Below are 21,260 nucleotides of genomic sequence, written 5' to 3' on the forward strand. Positions count from 1 at the left end.
GTTCAATTCCTGCTGGATGCACACGAACGGGAACATTCCATAAGTCTATTGGAACTGGCTCTCTATCCATGGAATCTCATCCATCATCCATACATAACGAATTGGTATGGTATATTCATACCATAACATAAGAACAATAAGAACTCGAATTCTTATCGATACTGGAACTCAGAGCATAGGAGGGAAAGTCGATTTATGGATGGAATCAAATACGCAGTATTTACAGAAAAAAGTCTTCGTTTATTGGGAAAGAATCAATATACTTTTAATGTCGAATCGGGATTCACTAAGACAGAAATAAAGCATTGGGTCGAACTCTTCTTTGGTGTTAAGGTGGTAGCTGTGAATAGCCATCGACTACCTGGAAAAGGTAGAAGAATAGGACCTATTCTGGGCCATACAATGCATTACAGACGTATGATCATTACCCTTCAACCGGGTTATTCTATTCCACTTCTAGATAGAGAAAAAAACTAAAGGAGAATACTTAATAATACGGCGAAACATTTATACAAAACACCTATCCCGAGCACACGCAAGGGAACCGTAGACAGGCAAGTGAAATCCAATCCACGAAATAATTTGATCCATGGACGGCACCGTTGTGGTAAAGGTCGTAATTCCAGAGGAATCATTACCGCAAGGCATAGAGGGGGAGGTCATAAGCGCCTATACCGTAAAATAGATTTTCGACGGAATCAAAAAGACATATCTGGTAGAATCGTAACCATAGAATACGACCCTAATCGAAATGCATACATTTGTCTCATACACTATGGGGATGGTGAGAGAGAGATATATTTTACATCCCAGAGGGGCTATAATTGGAGATACTATTGTTTCTGGTACAAAAGTTCCTATATCAATGGGAAATGCCCTACCTTTGAGTGCGGTTTGAACTATTGATTTACGTAATTGGAAGTAACCAATTAGGTTTACGACGAAACCTAGAAATCGATCACTGATCCAATTTGACTACCTCTACGGGATAGACCTCAACAGAAAACTGTTGAGTAACGGCAGCAAGTGATTGAGTTCAGTAGTTCCTCATAGAAAATTATTGACTCTAGAGATATGGTAATATGGAGAAGACAAAATTGTTTGAAGCACGCACAGAACCGGAAGCGCCCCTTGTTTCAAAGAGAGGAGGACGGGTTATTCACATTTAATTTGATGGTCAGAGGCAAATTGAAAGCTAAGCAGTGGTAATTAAGACCCCCGGGGGAAAATAGGGATGTCTCCTACGTTACCCATAATATGTGGAAGTATCGACGTAATTTCATAGAGTCATTCGATCTGAATGCTACATGAAGAACATAAGCCAGATGACGGAACGCAGAGACCTAGGATGTAGAAGATCATAACATGAGCGATTCGGCAGATTTGGATTCCTTTCCTATATATCCACTCATGTGGTACTTCATCATATGATTCATATAAGATCCATCTGTCTAGAGATCGTCATATACATCTAGAAAGCCGTATGCTTTGGAAGAAGCTTGTACAGTTTGGGAAGGGGTTTTTTGAGAGAAAAGAAGAATCTACTTCAACCGATATGCCCTTAGGCACGGCCATGCATAACATAGAAATCACACGTGGAAGGGGTGGGCAATTAGCTAGAGCAGCAGGTGCTGTAGCGAAACTCATTGCAAAAGAGGGTAAATCGGCCACTTTAAGATTACCATCTGGGGAGGTCCGTTTAGTATCCCAAAATTGCTTAGCAACAGTCGGACAAGTGGGTAATGTTGGGGTGAACCAAAAAAGTTTGGGTAGAGCCGGATCTAAGTGTTGGCTAGGTAAACGCCCCGTAGTAAGAGGGGTAGTTATGAACCCTGTGGACCACCCCCATGGGGGCGGTGAAGGGAAAGCTCCCATTGGTAGAAAAAAACCCACAACCCCTTGGGGTTATCCTGCGCTTGGAAGAAGAACTAGGAAAAGGAAAAAATATAGCGATAGTTTTATTCTTCGTCGCCGTAAGTAAATACGTAACTAGGAATATGGAAAATTGCATTTTTGGAATTTGCAATAATGCGATGGGCGAACGACGGGAATTGAACCCGCGCATGGTGGATTCACAATCCACTGCCTTGATCCACTTGGCTACATCCGCCCCTTATCCAGCTAAAGGATTTTTTTCTTTTTTCCGTTGATCATTATTCTATTTATTCTGACCTCCGTACTTCGATCGAGATATTGGACATAGAATGCCACTCTTTAAAAAGGAAAAAAGGAGTAATCAGCTGTGACACGAAAAAAAACGAATCCTTTTGTAGCTCATCATTTATTGGCAAAGATAGAAAAGGTCAATATGAAGGAGGAGAAAGAAACAATAGTAACGTGGTCCCGGGCATCTAGCATTCTACCCACAATGGTTGGCCATACAATTGCGATTCATAATGGAAAGGAACATATACCTATTTACATAACAAATCCTATGGTAGGTCGCAAATTGGGAGAATTCGTGCCTACTCGGCATTTTACGAGTTATGAAAATGCAAGAAAGGATACTAAATCTCGTCGTTAACTGAATTCTGAATAGAAAGATTAAGAAGAAAAAAAAGATTCAAAATACCCAATATCTTGCTAGAACAAGATATTGGGTATTTTTGTCTTTTCTTTCTTCAAAAATTCTTATATGTTAGCAGAAAAACCTTATCCATTAATAGCTGGAACTTCAACAGCAGCTAAGTCTAGAGGGAAGTTGTGAGCATTACGTTCGTGCATTACTTCCATACCAAGGTTAGCACGGTTGATGATATCAGCCCAAGTATTAATAACGCGACCTTGACTATCAACTACAGATTGGTTGAAATTGAAACCATTTAGGTTGAAAGCCATAGTACTAATACCTAAAGCAGTGAACCAGATTCCTACTACAGGCCAAGCAGCCAAGAAGAAGTGTAAAGAACGAGAGTTGTTGAAACTAGCATATTGGAAGATTAATCGGCCAAAATAACCATGAGCAGCCACAATATTATAAGTCTCTTCCTCTTGACCAAATTTGTAACCCTCATTAGCAGATTCATTTTCAGTAGTTTCCCTGATCAAACTAGAGGTTACCAAGGAACCATGCATAGCACTGAATAGGGAACCGCCGAATACACCAGCTACACCTAACATGTGGAATGGATGCATAAGGATGTTGTGCTCTGCCTGGAATACAATCATAAAGTTGAAAGTACCAGAGATTCCTAAAGGCATACCATCAGAAAAGCTTCCTTGACCAATAGGGTAAATCAAGAAAACAGCAGTAGCAGCTGCAACAGGAGCTGAATATGCAACAGCAATCCAAGGACGCATACCCAGACGGAAACTAAGTTCCCACTCACGACCCATATAACAAGCTACACCAAGTAAGAAGTGTAGAACAATTAGCTCATAAGGACCACCATTGTATAACCACTCATCAACAGATGCAGCTTCCCAAATTGGGTAAAAGTGCAATCCGATCGCCGCAGAAGTAGGAATAATAGCACCAGAGATAATATTGTTTCCATAAAGTAAAGAACCAGAAACAGGCTCGCGAATACCATCAATATCTACTGGAGGGGCAGCGATGAAGGCGATAATAAATACAGAAGTTGCGGTCAATAAGGTAGGGATCATCAAAACACCGAACCATCCGATGTAAAGACGATTTTCAGTGCTAGTTATCCAGTTGCAGAAGCGACCCCACAGGCTTGTACTTTCGCGTCTCTCTAAAATTGCAGTCATGGTAAGATCTTGGTTTATTCAAATTGCAAGGACTCCCAAGCACACGTATTAACTAGAATATAGATAATAGAAGGCTTGTTATTTAACAGTATAACATAGACTATATACCAATGTCAACCAAGTCAGCCCAAAGATTGGCTATCCATATAAATAAATTAACCAAACCAATAATTTTGTATTTGTAAATGAAGTGAGTAAAAGTTAAAAACTTTGATGGGTCTTTTCTATATGGGTTGCCCGGGACTCGAACCCGGAACTAGTCGGATGGAGTAGATAATTCTTCCTTGTTACAATAGAGAAAAATCCCTCCCCAAATCGTGCTTGCATTTTTCATTGCACACGACTTTCCCTATGTAGAAATAGCCAATATTCTATTCCAAAGAGGAAGTTCTACTAATTTTTTAATTAGTAAGTTGATTCACCTACTCTTTATTATAATAAAAGGAACATTTCAGAATGAAAAATATGAAAGTTTTTTCTTGATCATTTATCAACCCTTTCCTGTTTATTAGTTTTGTCTAATGATTAATTAAGAGGGTTGACCAGGTCATTGATACCTATAATATCCAAATACCAAATACGCTCAGTGTGTGATCCACTGAAAGAAAAAAGAGTTGTTTTGGTGAACATCAAAGAAAAAACTTGCTCTTCTTCCGTAAAAAATTCTTCTAAAAATGCCGAACCCAATCGTTGCATAAAAGTTCGTACCGTGCTTTTATGTTTACGAGCTAAAGTTCTAGCGCATGAAAGTCGAAGTATATACTTTAGTCGATACAAAGTCCGTTTTTTCGAAGATCCACTATGATAATGAAAAAGATTTCTACATATCCGACCAAATCGATCAAGAATATCCCAATCTGATAAATCCGTCCAAATGGGTTTACTAATAGGATGCCCCGATCCAGTACAAAATTGAGCTTTTGATAAGTATCCTATGAGGAGAGTAGCGGGGACTATGGTATCGAATTTTTTCATTCGAGTATCTATGAGAAATGAATTCTCCAGCATTTGATTCCTTACCAACAAAGGACTTTTTGGTACACTTGAAAGGTATCCCATAAAATCGAAGCAAGAGTTTGCTAATTGGTTTATATGGATTCTTCGCGGCTGAGTCCAAAAAAAGAAATAATATTGCCAGAAATTGATAAGGTAGCATTTCCATTTCTTTTTCAAAAAAAAACTGCCTTTTGATGCAAGAATTGCCTTTCCTTGATATCGAACATAATGTATAAGAGGATCCATAAAGAACCATAAGGTTTTCCGAGAAAAACCAGGGTACATTATCCCAAAATGTTCCATCTTCCTAGAAAAGTGGATTCGTTCCAGAAAAGTTCCAGAATATGCTAATGGTAAGCAAGAAGATTGTTTACGAAGAAACAACAAGAAAAATTCATATTCTGATACATAAGAGTTATATAGGAATTTAACTAGTCTTTTATTTTCTTTTTGAAAAAAAAGAATGGATTTCATTGAAGTAATAAAACTATTCCAATTCGAATAGTAGTTGAGAAAGAATCGCAATAAATGCAAAGATGGAACATCTTGGATACGGTATTGAAGGAGTTGAACCAAGATTTCCAAATGGATAGGATAGGGTATTTCTATATGTGATAGATAATCCAAATGCAAAAATTTGTCTTCTAAAAAGGGAAATATTGAATGAATAGAGCGTAAATTCTGAAACTTTGGTATTTCTTTTTCTTTCGGACAAGATAATTCCCGTAGCGAGAATGGGATTTCCACAACAATCGCAAACCCCTCAGATAGAATCTGAGAATAAAACTCAGAATAAAAAAAAATTTTGTAATCCAATAATCGATCTTGATTAGGATGATTAACCGAGTTATCCAAAAAATTCTGCTGATACATTCGAATAATTAAACGTTTCACAAGTAGTGAACTAAATTTCTTGTTATTCCAACTAACTATTTCCACAGGTTCAGAACCGTTTAATCCATAATCATGAGCAAATGCATAAATATACTCCTGAAAGAGAAGTGGGTAGACAAAGTATTGTTGACGAGATTTCTGTTTTTCTGAATACCCTTCGAATTTTTCCATTTGTATTTCTACTTGAATCAGAGAGAAGAAGCATTTCTCGGTTTATCGAATGATGATACATAGTGCAATATGGTCAGAACAGGGTGTTGCATTTTTAATACAAACCCTGGAAAGAAAGGGAGTCTAATCCACGGATCTTTTTCCGCTCCTTTTCTACCGAATTAGTTTATGTTTGTTCTAAATTACAAAAAAGAACAGAACAAGTTTTTTATTTTTGCAGGCCAATCGCTCTTTTGACTTTGGAATACAGCCTCTTTATCAATATACTGCTTCTTTTACACATTCAATCCATAACATCCCTTATTCAATCCATAATCAAGAATAATTAGGATTTCTAAAAAAAAAGAAAAAATAAAGGGTCCACTCATAGGAAAACCCAACCTTTCCCCACATCCGGCACTAATCTATTTTTAACGTCTAATTAGAGCGGGGAATCCTTCCAATTAGGAAGTTAAGCTCGTTGCTTTTTATTTTACCAGAATTGGAGCCAGGCTCTATCCATTTATTCACTAGACCCAGAAAATCGTAATTTTGGATTCCATTCAAAAAAGATTGATTTTATTACGACATGCTATTTTTTCCATTCATTACCTTTGAGGATCAGTCGTGGTCTTCTAGACTCTACCAAGAGTCTGGACGAATTTGTTGTTTCATCCAAATGTGTAAAAGATCATAGTCGCACTTAAAAGCCGAGTACTCTACCATTGAGTTAGCAACCCAGATAAAAAAAGGATCTTAGATACGATCGAAATCCAAAAATCAATGGAATTACACCGCGCGCTTCTGTCAAAACATTGAACTAGCAAGACATCAAAAGAAAGATTTTATCGACCATGAAAAACACTCAAATGGCAAAACGAACAGGTCCGGTTAAATTCCACTAAAGTGAAAAAAAAGAGCGACCCTAATCACGATGGCCAAATTCTCCTTTTTTTAGCGATTTTTATTAAAAAAAATATATATTATATTGTATGAGAATACATGCAAGAGGAACACCCTTATCATTTGAGCGAAGTGTAAGCAGAAAAATTAAATATGGAGTGAGGATAAAGAGACCCATCTATCTACAAATTCTATTTGTTCAATAGACCTTTGTCAATGGAAATACAATGGTAAGAAAACAAATTAGATAGAAAAAGTAAATAAAATAGGGGCTTATGTTGGATTGGCACGATATAAATCCAAATAGGATTAAGAAAGAGGTAAATTGTGTCTAAATAATTAGACAACGAGGAATACTAATAATCTTCTCCTATCCTACTTTTTTATTCATTTAGTTCTTCAATTAACTCAAAGTTCTTTCTTTTTCTTTAAAGAATTCCGCCTTCCTTAAAATATCATAAACAGTTCTTGTCGGTTGAGCACCCTTTTCAAGGAAATAGAGAATAGCTGGAACATTTAAACAAGTTTGATTCTTTATCGGATCATAAAAACCTACTTTTCGAAGATCTCTTCCTTCTCTTCGAGATCGAACATCAATTGCAACGATTCGATAGACAGCTTATTGGGATAGATGTAGATAAACAACGCCCCCCCTAGAAACGTATAGGAGGTTTTCTCCTCATACGGCTCGAGAAAATGATTCGAATTTCTGTCGATAATAATAGAAATTAGACTATGACGTCCATTAATTTCCTTACAGAAAAAACAAATTTCATTTATACTCATGACTCAAGTTGGCTAATTCTGCCTGAGAAACTTCGAAGGCAAAATCCTTCAAAAATTTTTGAGTCGTCTTTAAACTCTTTTCTTTGTCTCATTTCGAACGAATTGACTTTTATTCCTTATTCTGATCCAACTCTGTTGTTGAGACAATTGAAAATTGTGTTTACTTGTTCTGGAATCCTTTATCTTTGATTTGTGAAATCCTTGGGTTTAGACATTACTTCGGGAATTCCTATTTTTTTCTTTCAAAAGAGTAGCAACATACCCTTTTTTCTTATTTCCTTCGATAAAGCATTTATCTCTTCTATAGAAATCTAATAAGGGGGATTGATTCTGATATACTTTTATTGGACTTTCTTCGTATTTTAACCTTTCGATTTATTTCTATATTAAGGATAGACTGACAAAGTTGGCCTAATTTATTAGTTTTCACTAACCCTAGATTCTTTCCCTTGATAAAAAATAAACTCTGTCCTCTCGAGCTCCATCGTGTACTATGTTACTTAAACCCTGCGCAAATTTGGTTCGGAACGAATAGAACAGGCTATGTCGAGCCAAGAGCATTTTCATTACTATGGAAAATGATGGATAGCAAAATCCACAATCGATCATGTCCTTCAAGTCGCACGTTGCTTTCTACCACATCGTTTTAAACGAAGTTTTACCATAACAAACATTCCTCTTTTCATTGCAAAGTGGTATAGAAAATTGATCCAATATGGATGGAATCATGAATAGTCATTGGTTTTGTTTTTTGTATACTAATTAAAATTAAAACTTGCTATCTATGGAGCAATATGGATAAAAGAAAGTAAGTATTTATCCGGGAAGCCTCCGCCAAGATCCAATTTATTTAAACCCATATTCGAATTCTATCATATGAATGAAACATAGAAAAAGACGACTAAACAAGTTTGCTTAAAACTTATTTATTATTAAATTTCCACCCTCAACGGATGGCTCGAGATGATCAATCTTGAAGTGAGAAGAGAAGGATTGACTCTTCCTCAATAAATAAACTATCAACCTCCAAAAAAGTTTAATTCATTTAATTACTAGAATTAGAATTCTATTAGTAATATATTTTTTCCGTACCAAAAACAATTAACTATAATAACTAAATAAACTATTCCAATGAATAGATTGAAAGTTTTTGGTAGTTAATTGTTTTTGGTACTTCTTCGACTCGAAGACCAAAAGGAAGAAAAAAATATGATTAAGTGATTATTAAGTGATTATTAAGTGATCATAGTAGAGGCATATCCTGAATGTGCCTGCTAGATCCCATTTTTTTCATGAAAATAAAGGTAGTCAATTTGACTGGACTTAAGACTTTATTATGTTTTCTGAGAAAACATAAGATATCATTATTCTCTTTAATAAACTTTTGTCTCATACGGAGTACTATATGATTTCACCGTTTGTTTCATCAGAAACAATCTGGGACGGAAGGATTCGAACCTCCGAGTAACGGGACCAAAACCCGCTGCCTTACCACTTGGCCACGCCCCATTTCGGGTTTTATGCGACACTAATAAACACTATTATGTTTATTTGTTATTCGTCAATACCATTTCAATTACATAAATAAAGAAGAGATATTCTCTTGCTAGTATTCTACACATGCAGATAATATAGAATCAAAAAAATGCATTGATCATTACATGGAATTCTATTAAGATATTATATGAAAGTCGAATTTATTCCACTCTCATTTGAGAGTGCGAATACAAGGAGGTATTTTGTGTTTGGGAAAGTCCGAAGAAAAAAAGATTTTGAATCTGCCTTTTCCTTCTTTCCCTTAAAAAAATAACTCAATCAAAATCCAATTATTTACTCTACAAGAATGAAATGCTTGTTATGCCTAATATACTTAGTTTAACCTGTATCTGTTTTAATTCTGTTCTTTATCCTACTAGTTTTTTCTTTGCCAAATTGCCCGAAGCTTATGCTATTTTCAATCCAATCGTGGATATTATGCCTGTTATACCTCTATTCTTTTTTCTATTAGCCTTTGTTTGGCAAGCTGCTGTAAGTTTTCGATGAAATCTTTAGTACTCTGTATGCCAAATTGAATGATGTGTTCATTCCAAAAAAAAAAATTAAAATGGGTAAAAGCCGAGAAGTTTTATATTTTTATATTATGAACCCTCAATTCTAAAATTGAAATTATTCTACATTGAATGGGTAGCTACAGCAATAAATTTGGATCAGCCTTTCTACTCCCCTGCACCTAGGTTGAGCAGGTACCTTTAGGTACCTACACAATACCTATTCAATACCACCTAACCCTATTTTTGCTATTGATAAGAGTTCTTATTATAAATGAATTCTTGCAATTTTTTTCCAGAATTCATTTTTGCATTTTTAGGTATCAAAAAAAACCATCCTAGTGGATCCGTGTGGTAAGGAAAAACTGGTAATCTATTCCTTAAAAAAAAATCTTGGAGATTATGTAATGCTTACTCTCAAACTTTTTGTTTATACAGTAGTGATATTCTTTGTTTCACTCTTTATCTTTGGATTCTTATCTAATGATCCAGGACGGAATCCTGGACGCGAGGAGTAAAAATTCAATTTTTTTTTTTTCTTACAAATTGGATTTGTTTCGTACATTTATCTATGAGAAAATCCGGGGGTCAGAATTCTTTCCAGTTTGAAAGTCCCAAATGATCCAAGGGAGCGGAAAGAGAGGGATTCGAACCCTCGGTACAAAAAAATTGTACAACGGATTAGCAATCCGCCGCTTTAGTCCACTCAGCCATCTCTCCACGTTCCAAAGCGAAAGGTTTCCGTGATATGATATAGGCAAGAAATAAGAAATAACGGTTGCAAAAAACCCCTTTTTTTCTTTCAAAAGTCTATAAAAATTATATTGCCAATTCCATTTTAGTTATATTCTTTTTTCTTAATGTTAATAAAAAAAAGAAGAAAATTCTTGTTTTTTCTTTGTAAAAATCGATATTGACCGAGAGACAATCAAATAGATTTTCTCTTTAGCGGGCATTTCCATATAGGACTTGTTATAATTATAATAAAACAAGCTATATATAAAAAAACGCTTTTTTTTTTTTTGTCGATTATTTATCAAGAAAGCAAAAAGGGTTCTTATCAAATCCACCATAAAATTGGAAAGAAGCATAAAGTAAGTAGACCTGACTCCTTGAATGATGCCTCTATCCGCTATTCTGATATATAAATTCGATGTAGATGAAATTGTATAAGCGAATTTTTCGTATTTCCTTAGACTTAGACCGCGCAAGACAAGAATTTTTCGCTATTTACGATTTCATATTCTTGTTACTAGATGTTCTATAGGAATAAGAAGAAATCGCAACTCCTTTGCGCTACACATAAAAATTGATTTCGAAGGTCCTTTTTTTTTTCAGAATCCTCCATTTTAGTTCTTCCCCCCATGCAATAGAGAGGGAATGGGAAAAAAGGGGTTACTTTTATTTTCATTTTTCCCTTAAAAGATAGACTTTGAAATAGGAGTCTTGGAATAATGCTGAATTCAAAGGTTTATTTCTATAAGTATAAGATAAGAAAAACAAATCGAATCAAATTCATGGATTTACAACGACCTCGGTTGTGACTCCATAGATAAAAATGGAAAATTTCTCTCTTCGAGACCATTGAAAAAGGGCATTGAACGAGAAAGAAATCGTCCACAGATATAAAACTATCATATGCCTTGGAAAGTGATATGAGGTGCTCGGAAATGGTTGAAGTAATTGAATAGGAGGATCACTATGACTATAGCCCTTGGTAGAGTTCCTAAAGAAGAAAATGATCTATTTGATACTATGGATGACTGGTTACGAAGGGACCGTTTCGTTTTTGTAGGATGGTCTGGCCTATTGCTCTTTCCTTGTGCTTATTTCGCTTTAGGGGGTTGGTTTACAGGGACAACTTTTGTAACTTCTTGGTATACCCATGGATTGGCAAGTTCCTATTTGGAAGGTTGTAATTTCTTAACCGCAGCAGTTTCTACCCCTGCCAATAGTTTAGCACACTCTTTGTTGCTACTATGGGGGCCAGAAGCACAAGGAGATTTTACTCGTTGGTGTCAATTAGGCGGTCTATGGACTTTTGTAGCTCTCCACGGGGCTTTTGCACTAATAGGTTTCATGTTACGCCAATTTGAACTTGCTCGGTCTGTTCAATTGCGGCCTTATAATGCAATCTCATTCTCTGGTCCAATTGCTGTTTTTGTTTCGGTATTCCTTATTTATCCACTGGGGCAATCTGGTTGGTTCTTTGCGCCGAGTTTTGGCGTAGCAGCGATATTTCGATTCATCCTTTTCTTCCAAGGATTTCATAATTGGACGTTGAACCCATTTCATATGATGGGAGTTGCCGGAGTATTAGGCGCGGCTCTGCTATGCGCTATTCATGGAGCAACCGTAGAAAACACTCTATTTGAGGACGGTGATGGTGCAAATACCTTCCGTGCTTTTAACCCAACTCAAGCTGAAGAAACTTATTCAATGGTCACTGCTAACCGCTTTTGGTCCCAAATCTTTGGTGTTGCTTTTTCCAATAAACGTTGGTTACATTTCTTTATGCTATTTGTACCCGTCACCGGTTTATGGATGAGTGCTATTGGCGTAGTTGGCTTGGCTCTGAACTTACGTGCCTATGACTTTGTTTCCCAGGAAATCCGTGCAGCGGAAGATCCTGAATTCGAGACTTTCTACACCAAAAATATTCTTTTAAACGAGGGTATTCGTGCGTGGATGGCAGCTCAGGATCAGCCTCATGAAAATCTTATATTCCCTGAGGAGGTTCTACCACGTGGAAACGCTCTTTAATGGAACTTTCGTTTTAGCTGGTCGTGACCAAGAAACCACCGGCTTTGCTTGGTGGGCTGGGAATGCCAGACTTATCAATTTGTCCGGTAAACTACTTGGAGCTCACGTAGCCCATGCCGGATTAATCGTATTCTGGGCCGGAGCAATGAACCTATTTGAAGTGGCCCATTTCGTACCAGAAAAGCCCATGTATGAACAAGGGTTGATTTTACTTCCACACTTAGCTACTCTAGGTTGGGGAGTAGGGCCAGGGGGGGAAGTTCTAGATACTTTTCCATACTTTGTATCTGGCGTACTTCACCTAATTTCCTCCGCAGTCTTAGGCTTCGGTGGCATTTATCACGCGCTTCTGGGACCCGAGACTCTTGAAGAATCTTTTCCATTCTTTGGTTATGTCTGGAAAGATAGAAATAAAATGACTACAATTTTGGGTATTCACTTAATTTTGTTAGGTCTAGGTGCTTTTCTTCTAGTACTCAAGGCTCTTTATTTTGGCGGTGTATATGATACCTGGGCCCCTGGGGGGGGAGATGTAAGAAAAATTACCAATTTGACCCTTAGTCCCAGTGTTATATTTGGTTATTTACTAAAATCTCCTTTTGGGGGAGAAGGGTGGATTGTTAGTGTAGATGATTTAGAAGATATAATTGGTGGACATGTATGGTTGGGTTTTATTTGTGTATTTGGGGGAATTTGGCATATTTTAACCAAACCCTTCGCATGGGCTCGCCGTGCATTTGTATGGTCTGGAGAAGCTTACTTGTCTTATAGTTTAGCTGCTTTATCTGTCTTTGGTTTTATCGCTTGTTGTTTTGTATGGTTCAATAATACAGCTTATCCGAGTGAGTTTTATGGACCCACCGGGCCAGAAGCTTCTCAAGCTCAAGCATTTACTTTTCTAGTTAGAGACCAGCGTCTTGGAGCTAATGTGGGATCCGCTCAAGGACCCACAGGTTTAGGGAAATATCTAATGCGTTCCCCAACTGGGGAGGTTATCTTTGGAGGGGAAACTATGCGTTTTTGGGACCTTCGTGCTCCATGGTTAGAACCTCTAAGGGGCCCCAACGGTTTGGACTTGAGTAGGTTGAAAAAAGACATACAACCTTGGCAAGAACGGCGCTCAGCAGAATATATGACCCACGCTCCTTTAGGCTCTTTAAATTCCGTGGGTGGCGTAGCGACCGAGATCAATGCAGTTAATTATGTCTCTCCTAGAAGTTGGTTATCAACTTCTCATTTTGTTCTAGGATTCTTCTTTTTTGTGGGCCATTTATGGCATGCAGGAAGAGCCCGAGCTGCTGCAGCAGGTTTTGAAAAGGGAATCGATCGTGATTTGGAACCTGTTCTTTACATGAACCCTCTTAACTAAGATTTTCTTATTTATACCTGTTCTACTTTTTTTCTGTTCTGGCTCGGTTATTCTATCTAGCCGAGCCATTCATTCCTTTTTATGAAAGAAAGATAAGGGACAGAATAAAAAAAAATGAAAGAAACAAACGTATTCAATAAGCAAAAGGAGAGAGAGGGATTCGAACCCTCGATAGTTCCTAGAACTATACCGGTTTTCAAGACCGGAGCTATCAACCACTCAGCCATCTCTCCACCGCCTAATCCTTATTTTACTCCTACAAATAGAACATAGCCATATAAAAAATAAAAATATTTATTAACCTCTAGAAAGATATCAGATACAAGTTCCTTTTCGATATATCTCTGTATACTGTATACACGGATACAGGATCCGCTATACCCGCTTGTGAAATAAAGACTAAATAACCTCCTCTCACCCCCATATCCAAATAAAAAAGAGGTTAAGTAATAAATTTTAATTAAAGAGAAGAATCAATGGATTCATGATTAAACCCCTCCTACTTCTTGTATTTTTTTACAATTTTGGTTAAGTGAGGGATCAAATATGTAGTCAACTTTATTTGATGGTAGCTTGGAGGATTAGAAATATGACTATTGCTTTCCAATTAGCTGTTTTTGCATTAATTGCGACTTCCTCAGTCTTAGTAATTAGTGTACCCCTTGTATTTGCTTCTCCTGATGGTTGGTCAAATAATAAAAATGTTGTATTTTCCGGTACATCATTATGGATTGGACTAGTCTTTCTCGTAGCTATTCTGAATTCTCTCATTTCTTAAATTAAATTTGGTTAATATTTAGTAACCCCATAAAAAAGAAATAATAAAGGCCATTTAAAAAATTCGAATAGTGAGACGTATTAAAACGCAATTTGCGTTCCGAATTGCTAGCTCTTCTCTTTCAGTATTATGAAATTCCCATTAGAATATTCATTGACAGATAATAAAAAAAGGAAAACTCTAATATCTAATATAATAGAATAGAAAATGAAATGAAACGGTCGACCCAGACATAGACGGTCGACCCAAGCGGATATACGCTATAAAATATATACCGTAGCGAGCGTAGTTCAATGGTAAAACATCTCCTTGCCAAGGAGAAGATACGGGTTCGATTCCCGCCGCTCGCCCGCTTAATTTATCAAAGTACTATGATAAAAAGTTTAGTCTAGTTAATTGTTTAACTACTTATATTAAATTAAGTATTAATTAAGTATTAGTCTAGTGCCGTATCCCTTACTATATTTACCCTTCCTTTGCATCCCCCTCAAAAAAAGAGGGCGCTCCGGAGGCAGAAATAGAACTAGCCAACAGAGCCCCAAAATTGGGTATTAACTGAGACAAACAACGGGCAAACTGTTTTTAAAAGGAAGGGAGAGGTAGACTGTCCCTTTCATTTCATTTTTATTTTCTGCAAGGTAGGGAGAAGCCTTGCGCCTTCTTTTTGTGAAGGCAAGTGGCTTCGCAAATTGCTCAATTTTGCCCTCTAGGGCCCGGAACTAATGAATAAAAAAGGGTTGGATACGCCCCTCTACCATATCTAGAGAAATAGAATACTCCTTTTATAGAGACTGCTAAGTGCGGAGACGGGAATCGAACCCGTGACCTCAAGGTTATGAGCCTCGTGAGCTACCAAACTGCTCTACTCCGCTCTGTAGTACCAGAAACTGGTGGACAAAAAAGGCTTGAATACAAGCCTTTAACATGTCTAGACAAATAGAATACTCCTTTTATACAGAATGGAGCGGGTAGCGGGAATCGAACCCGCATCGTTAGCTTGGAAGGCTAGGGGTTATAGTCGACGTTGGTTGATTATTTTTAACGTCTCTAATTCAAAACCGAACATGAAATTTTGATTTCATTCGGCTCCTTTATGGATATTCTCACCACTTAACATCTATGTCAGCTTTTCTATTTGAATGGAACCAAAGCTCTCTGCTTTCTAGATGATCCTTATAGAGTAGGAGATAGAAATTCTATCTAAATCCATCTAATCTACTTACTTCGTTCCCTAATTTCATTCAAGAGATCCTGAGGAAAAGAATTGGGTTTCCACCGAGCTGAAACAATATGCGGATGGTTCTAGTAAACCAAAACTATCGTTTTTTAGCTATTTGGCTTCCTTATCCTTTAACAAAAGAAGATTTAGTTACGATTGGAAATCAACTTTTTTGTATCTTCATCCATAGATCCTTTACTCATATTTTCAAAATTGGAATACTTAAATCCAATGCAAAATTATGCTTCGCGACTCTGTACTCATATCATAATCCAATTTTTATTTTGGATGCAATTTAAATTAGTTTTTGGGTACAAATCGCCAGAATGTATATTCTTCCTCAATATGCTATTGAGAGGAAAAGGATTTAATCCTTTATAAGAACTAAAGTTTTCATCGGAATATAAAAAAAAACTTAAGGATGCCTTAAGTATATCATTTCAAATTCAGTTATTAATAGAACGAATCACACTTTTACCACTAAACTATACCCGCTACATTGTATATTATGGTATAAATGGTACCCTTTGTCAAGGATAGCCATTTGACAAGGAGGCTAATTCCCCCTTATTGAATCAGATGGAGAAGGTTCATGACACTGAGCCATTGGTACTTCTACTTCGATCGCGCGCCTTTACTTTAGGATTTAGATAGCCCCTCTCCCTCTGGTCTGTAAAATAAATCTCTTCTTACCCTGCTAATAGCGCCTGAACCAAATGTATTTATTTTGATTAGGATCCTATCCTATTCTACGGTTACGACTACAATAATCATTATTTACTTTGCGAGGACGTAAGTGTGCCAGACTGCTAAATTGTTTTATTATTCCTACAATATAAACTAGGGGATATAGGGGGTAACACTGTCCCTATAAATTCCTTTTTTCCTTTTCTTTTTTGTCCAGAATTGAACAAAAAAGAAATTATAGAAGATGTTTTCTTCCCCCATTAAGTCCGAGCCATAGAGTAAGAGTGAGATGAGTTTTCCAAATTCATCATAGACTTTCCCTATGGCTTGATAGAAGTAAGAAGCAAAGAGTTGTAACTTAAAGAGTCGTAACTTAAAGAAAAAAACGGACAGGGCTGACAGATTTACCTGATGTAAAGAAGATCCTAAAAGTCTATGATTAGTCGACTCTCTCCATTTAACACTTTCCTCTCTCTCCTTTTTTCCACTGACTCAATGCTAGTTTATTAGATTCTTGTTTAAAAGAATCAAAAAAGTTCAATAGAACTAAGAACACATAAAAAATAGCATAGAGGATCAAGGCCATTACCAAAAGTTCCTCCCAAGGATCCTATCCTATTGGGTATCTGTTCCCTGCCTTTTCCCGCTAGGATTGGAAATCTTATATTTTCCATATACCATTGAATCCTTGGGGTTCCAGAATCCGCCTATTTTACTAGCCTTCGGAAACGGAAAACCATGAACCAAGAAGAGTTGGGTATGTTTTTTTTTCTTAATTTTATTTTGAGCTCTCAAGATATCAATACATATACAATCTATACATAATGTCTCTCTCTATATCTCTATATATTATATATATATAATATGTACATTATGCAGTAGACCCATAATGGGAAATCAAAGTGGCAAATTTTTGAATTAAATAAAAAGCCCTTTTAACTCAGTGGTAGAGTAATGCCATGGTAAGGCATAAGTCATCGGTTCAAATCCGATAAAGGGCTTTTTAAATTAGTGGTAGAGTAATCTCGTGCTAAGACGTAAGTCATTGGTTCGAATCTGATAGAGTACTTTTCTACTAAATTGATTCGCTTTTTTCTTTGTTTTTGAAGCTTTCTCTTTAGAGAATTTTATGACTTAGTGCGGGATGAATGCATTTTTGGTCTGAACACTAAATGAAGCACGGAATGGAAATAAAAAAAAAATTGGACTCTTTTTCATCTTATCTTAGATCAATAAAATAACTACCTGTACTGAACTAATCTAGAATCCCTTTTAGTAATCCATTCTTATTCTATACATTTAAAATGAATTTCCCTAAAAGGTAGAGGATGATCCATGAATTAATCTAACCATCAACTAAAAAAATCCTAGATGAAAACATAGCAGAAAAGTTAGAAAAACTCTTTGCTTTGGATCTAGTTATACTTTTCGAGTATATTGACAATTCAAAAAAACTGCTCATACTATGATTATAGTATAATCACGAGCGGTTGTATATGGCCCTATCGTCTAGTGATGCCCCTATCGTCTAGTGGTTCAGGACATCTCTCTTTCAAGGAGGCAGCGGGGATTCGACTTCCCCTGGGGGTAGGGAGTATTATGAAAGGAGGTTAATCATAGATTAGCAAAAACCCTAGAATAAATTCTTCCTGGGTCGATGCCCGAGTGGTTAATGGGGACGGACTGTAAATTCGTTGACAATGTCTACGCTGGTTCAAATCCAGCTCGGCCCAAAAATCTAGGGCTTCGTGAATATGAACTAAATCCTTTTGTTTTTCTCCCATAAAATAAAATGTCTGATCTATAGAAATAAAAGAGAAATAAAAAAGGGGATTTTTTTTTCTAATCCATATCTCTCTCATTCCTTTCTTACAAACAAAAGAGTTTTTCTTGTTGAAGGGTGGATTATTATCCATTTTTAGTGATAAAAAATCACGACATACTAGTTATGTCACTCTCACTATACCCACGTATAATATAATATTAATATGTGGGTATGTAGTATATGATTCGTCTATTTCTTAGAGTACGACAGACGAATCGAATCTTCTTATGGTTCTATTTAAGAATGGGTATGCCATACACCCCGCGGGGATTGTAGTTCAATTGGTCAGAGCACCGCCCTGTCAAGGCGGAAGCTGCGGGTTCGAGCCCCGTCAGTCCCGAACTAGGGTTCAATGAATGGAGAAATTCATATTTCCTTTTTCCATGAAAAAAAAGGGGCAGGGAGCAAGATCAAATACCCATAGGGCACCCTTACTTCACTTTTTTATTTTGCATCTCTCATTAAAGAGGGAGGGAAGGAGTATAGGAATTTTTTTCACTACTCCCGATCGATAAAGATAAAGAAAGACACACATACGATATGTGGATTAGTAGAATTTTAGGATATTACTCTATCTTTCTTTATGATGATACCATCCTCATCTTAATTTCCTATTCCACTGTTATGGAATAGAGTACCGGTATTTTACCGGAATCCATACATAAATTGTATTCCCTTTTTATTTCAGACCTCTTTTCCCCATCTCACTTCTACTGCTTATTTGGATGTCTATGTGACCCATAGAAAGTTGCTCATATAATACATACATAATTGTATGTATAACTATAAGAAAAAGGAAGAGAAATTGTATAAGATTAAGAAAGCTCGTGGGTTAGAGATATAGAAAAGAAAAAGTAGAAAAAAAAGGATTAAAAAAGAGGGAATTCCTAATCCAATCAAAAAACCCATTTTGGTCTTAGTATGGATATAGGATCTTCCTATGTTATACTATATAACTCTCATCCATGAATTGATTTGATAGATCCGATATTCATAATATTGAATTGATTCAGTATTATCAGAATGCAAGCCCTACCCTTGAATTTACAAGATACCCCTTTTTCCTCTCCATGGGATTACATCCCGAGTTATTGTGAAAATAAAAAATAAAGAGGTTATGGAAGTCAATATTCTCGCATTTATTGCTACTGCACTGTTCATTCTAATTCCTACTTCTTTTTTACTTATTATTTATGTAAAAACAGTCAGCCAAAATAATTAAGTGGAATTCCAATTAATCATTGAAGAAATGAAAAAGGGATTAAATAAAAAAAATCCAAGTCTTAAATGAAAGGATCTGGTTGGAATCTTAAAGTGTGGTAGAAAGAACTACATATAGTTTTTTCTACGACACTTTAGAGTCTTTCTATTATATTATCTTTGAATCTACATAGAATAGATTAGTAGATTGAAATAGTTAAGTAGTCTAATTCAATTTCTTTTTTCATTGCATCCACTTAATTTCAATCAGGTCAAAATAAAAAAATCGAAGACAATTCTTGACCAAAGAATCCATGGAAGGAAAGAAAAATAATATAAGAATAGACTATAGTAAAAAGTAAAAGGAAAAAACCAGCGAATCTTTCATGCTTAAATATCCCGCGAGATGCTTCAAAAGAGAATAAAAATTATTCTAAGAATAAAGAAAGAGTATAAAACAAATGGAAAATGTGTGATATGCCGTGAATAGTTCCGTGGAAGAAAGTCTAATTTTCTTATGTATAGAACTTTTTTTAACCATTAGTCATTTCTAGTAGAAATTCTTAATTGGTATAATGGCTCTTTCTTACAATACAAGAGTTTCTTACAGGAGTGAAACAAAACTAAAGAAAAAGATTAAAGAATAACGTTTGACAAAATAATTAATGCAAAACGATCAATTAAAAAAAGAATTGATACAACAATTTGATTACTTAATCAATTAGTAGTATCGTATCCCTAGAGTCCACTCCTTCCCCATACTACTAGTGAAAGAGAAAATGTAAAGACTACCATTAAAGCAGCCCAAGCGAGACTTACTATATCCATCTAAATTATGTCTCCTATTTCTATGAAGGGATTATTCTACTATTGATCAATAATCATAGTGGAATCAAGGGTACAGAGTCAAAAAGGGCTTCTGCCCTAAGGCCATGGATCAATCAGTTCAAGGAATTTACTCCTAACAAATTCTTATAGGAATTCTTGTAGAATTAGAGAGCATTAAAAATACGATACTATAAAGCCCTTTTTTCCTTACCTTAAAAAAGAAAGAGTACGGGAATGATGTCCTGAATAGAAGAAGCGGGAATAGGAAGATTTTTTATTCCTTTTGTTACTCTAGTGTATGTAGGTCACATAAGATGTACGATAAAAAAATGTATGATAATTAGGAAGTCTTGATATTCTTTCGTGGAGTCCCTTCTGGAATCTTAGATTGAAAAAGAGAAGAATGCCCCTTAGGGACCTTTCTTTGGATACCAAGATTTCTGACATCTTATCCTCGTATTTAAAAATTCTCAAATCGAATCAATTAAGAACCAATTCAAATTCATATAATAAAAGAATAAGGAAACACTACCTCACCCCTATTGATAACCATTTTGGCCACTACCGCCAAAACAAACCCTAACCCTAGTTTAAGGATAGAACTATGGTATGGTTTCTCTAAACCCAGTATCGGCAGGCTTAGTTACTCTCTTGCCCGAACTTATGCGAAGTAAAAATTGATTGAATTCGATCAGTACTAGAAAACCTAAGTATTTTATTGATCAGGCGGCACCCAGATTTGAACTGGGGATAAAGGATTTGCAGTCCCCTGCCTTACCGCTTGGCCATGCCGCCAAAAAATCCGATCGAAAATCTAGAAAACAGCAAGTATTCATCCACGTTTTCTTACGAAAAGCCCCTTTCTTTTATTTTGAATATAATTAAACTTACTTTTTTCCAATCTTTTTCAAAAAAGATACTCCTGCTTTTTTTGATCCAGTTTCGATTATTCTCCTCGATAGATTCTATCTTAAAACATACATTGCTAACACAATAAAACTTCCCATTTCTTTCTATTGAGATGAAAAAGAAGAAAAGTGGATTTCTAGTCACAGGCTGCAAAATTCAGAACAAATTGGAACCATTAACTAGAATTCTCT

The 21,260-nt window shown here is 36.1% G+C and overlaps 4 protein-coding genes and 8 non-coding genes across 12 annotated transcripts in view; 6 read left to right on the plus strand and 6 right to left on the minus strand.

Moving 5' to 3' along the window:
* LOC123422262 (NAD(P)H-quinone oxidoreductase subunit 2 A, chloroplastic-like) overlaps window positions 1–705 on the plus strand; it is a 4,702-nt gene extending 3,997 nt beyond the window's left edge. The window contains exon 2 of the mRNA XM_045107668.1: window positions 1–705. This exon is cut by the window's left edge and continues 3,870 nt beyond it. The gene's annotated coding sequence lies outside the window, so the exon portion shown is untranslated.
* A 1,911-nt stretch (window positions 706–2,616) lies between these two features.
* On the minus strand, window positions 2,617–3,803 carry LOC123422268 (photosystem II protein D1). The gene has a single exon (XM_045107673.1). The coding sequence runs from the start codon at window positions 3,712–3,714 to the stop codon at window positions 2,653–2,655; it is 1,062 nt and encodes a 353-aa protein (XP_044963608.1). The 5' UTR covers window positions 3,715–3,803; the 3' UTR covers window positions 2,617–2,652.
* Window positions 3,804–4,146: 343 nt separating this feature from the next.
* LOC123422265 (maturase K) lies at window positions 4,147–5,775 on the minus strand. Its single transcript, XM_045107671.1, has one exon. The coding sequence runs from the start codon at window positions 5,773–5,775 to the stop codon at window positions 4,240–4,242; it is 1,536 nt and encodes a 511-aa protein (XP_044963606.1). The 3' UTR covers window positions 4,147–4,239.
* Window positions 5,776–10,123: 4,348 nt separating this feature from the next.
* On the minus strand, window positions 10,124–10,211 carry TRNAS-GCU. The gene has a single exon. It is a non-coding gene; the product is annotated as a tRNA-Ser (tRNA).
* Window positions 10,212–11,188: 977 nt separating this feature from the next.
* Window positions 11,189–12,384, plus strand: LOC123422267 (photosystem II D2 protein). Its single transcript, XM_045107672.1, has one exon. It carries the CDS (start codon window positions 11,193–11,195, stop codon window positions 12,252–12,254), a length of 1,062 nt encoding a protein of 353 aa, XP_044963607.1. The 5' UTR covers window positions 11,189–11,192; the 3' UTR covers window positions 12,255–12,384.
* A 1,384-nt stretch (window positions 12,385–13,768) lies between these two features.
* Window positions 13,769–13,856, minus strand: TRNAS-UGA. Its single transcript has one exon. It is a non-coding gene; the product is annotated as a tRNA-Ser (tRNA).
* Window positions 13,857–14,680: 824 nt separating this feature from the next.
* Window positions 14,681–14,751, plus strand: TRNAG-GCC. Its single transcript has one exon. It is a non-coding gene; the product is annotated as a tRNA-Gly (tRNA).
* Window positions 14,752–15,199: 448 nt separating this feature from the next.
* On the minus strand, window positions 15,200–15,273 carry TRNAM-CAU. The gene has a single exon. It is a non-coding gene; the product is annotated as a tRNA-Met (tRNA).
* Window positions 15,274–17,236: 1,963 nt separating this feature from the next.
* Window positions 17,237–17,308, plus strand: TRNAT-GGU. The gene has a single exon. It is a non-coding gene; the product is annotated as a tRNA-Thr (tRNA).
* A 650-nt stretch (window positions 17,309–17,958) lies between these two features.
* TRNAY-GUA lies at window positions 17,959–18,040 on the plus strand. Its single transcript has one exon. It is a non-coding gene; the product is annotated as a tRNA-Tyr (tRNA).
* Window positions 18,041–18,398: 358 nt separating this feature from the next.
* Window positions 18,399–18,472, plus strand: TRNAD-GUC. Its single transcript has one exon. It is a non-coding gene; the product is annotated as a tRNA-Asp (tRNA).
* Window positions 18,473–20,884: 2,412 nt separating this feature from the next.
* On the minus strand, window positions 20,885–20,955 carry TRNAC-GCA. The gene has a single exon. It is a non-coding gene; the product is annotated as a tRNA-Cys (tRNA).
* Window positions 20,956–21,260: the final 305 nt, after the last annotated feature.

Source organism: Hordeum vulgare, unplaced genomic scaffold (genome assembly GCF_904849725.1).
Source record: "Hordeum vulgare subsp. vulgare unplaced genomic scaffold, MorexV3_pseudomolecules_assembly, whole genome shotgun sequence".
NCBI classification, from domain to species: Eukaryota; Viridiplantae; Streptophyta; class Magnoliopsida; order Poales; family Poaceae; genus Hordeum; species Hordeum vulgare.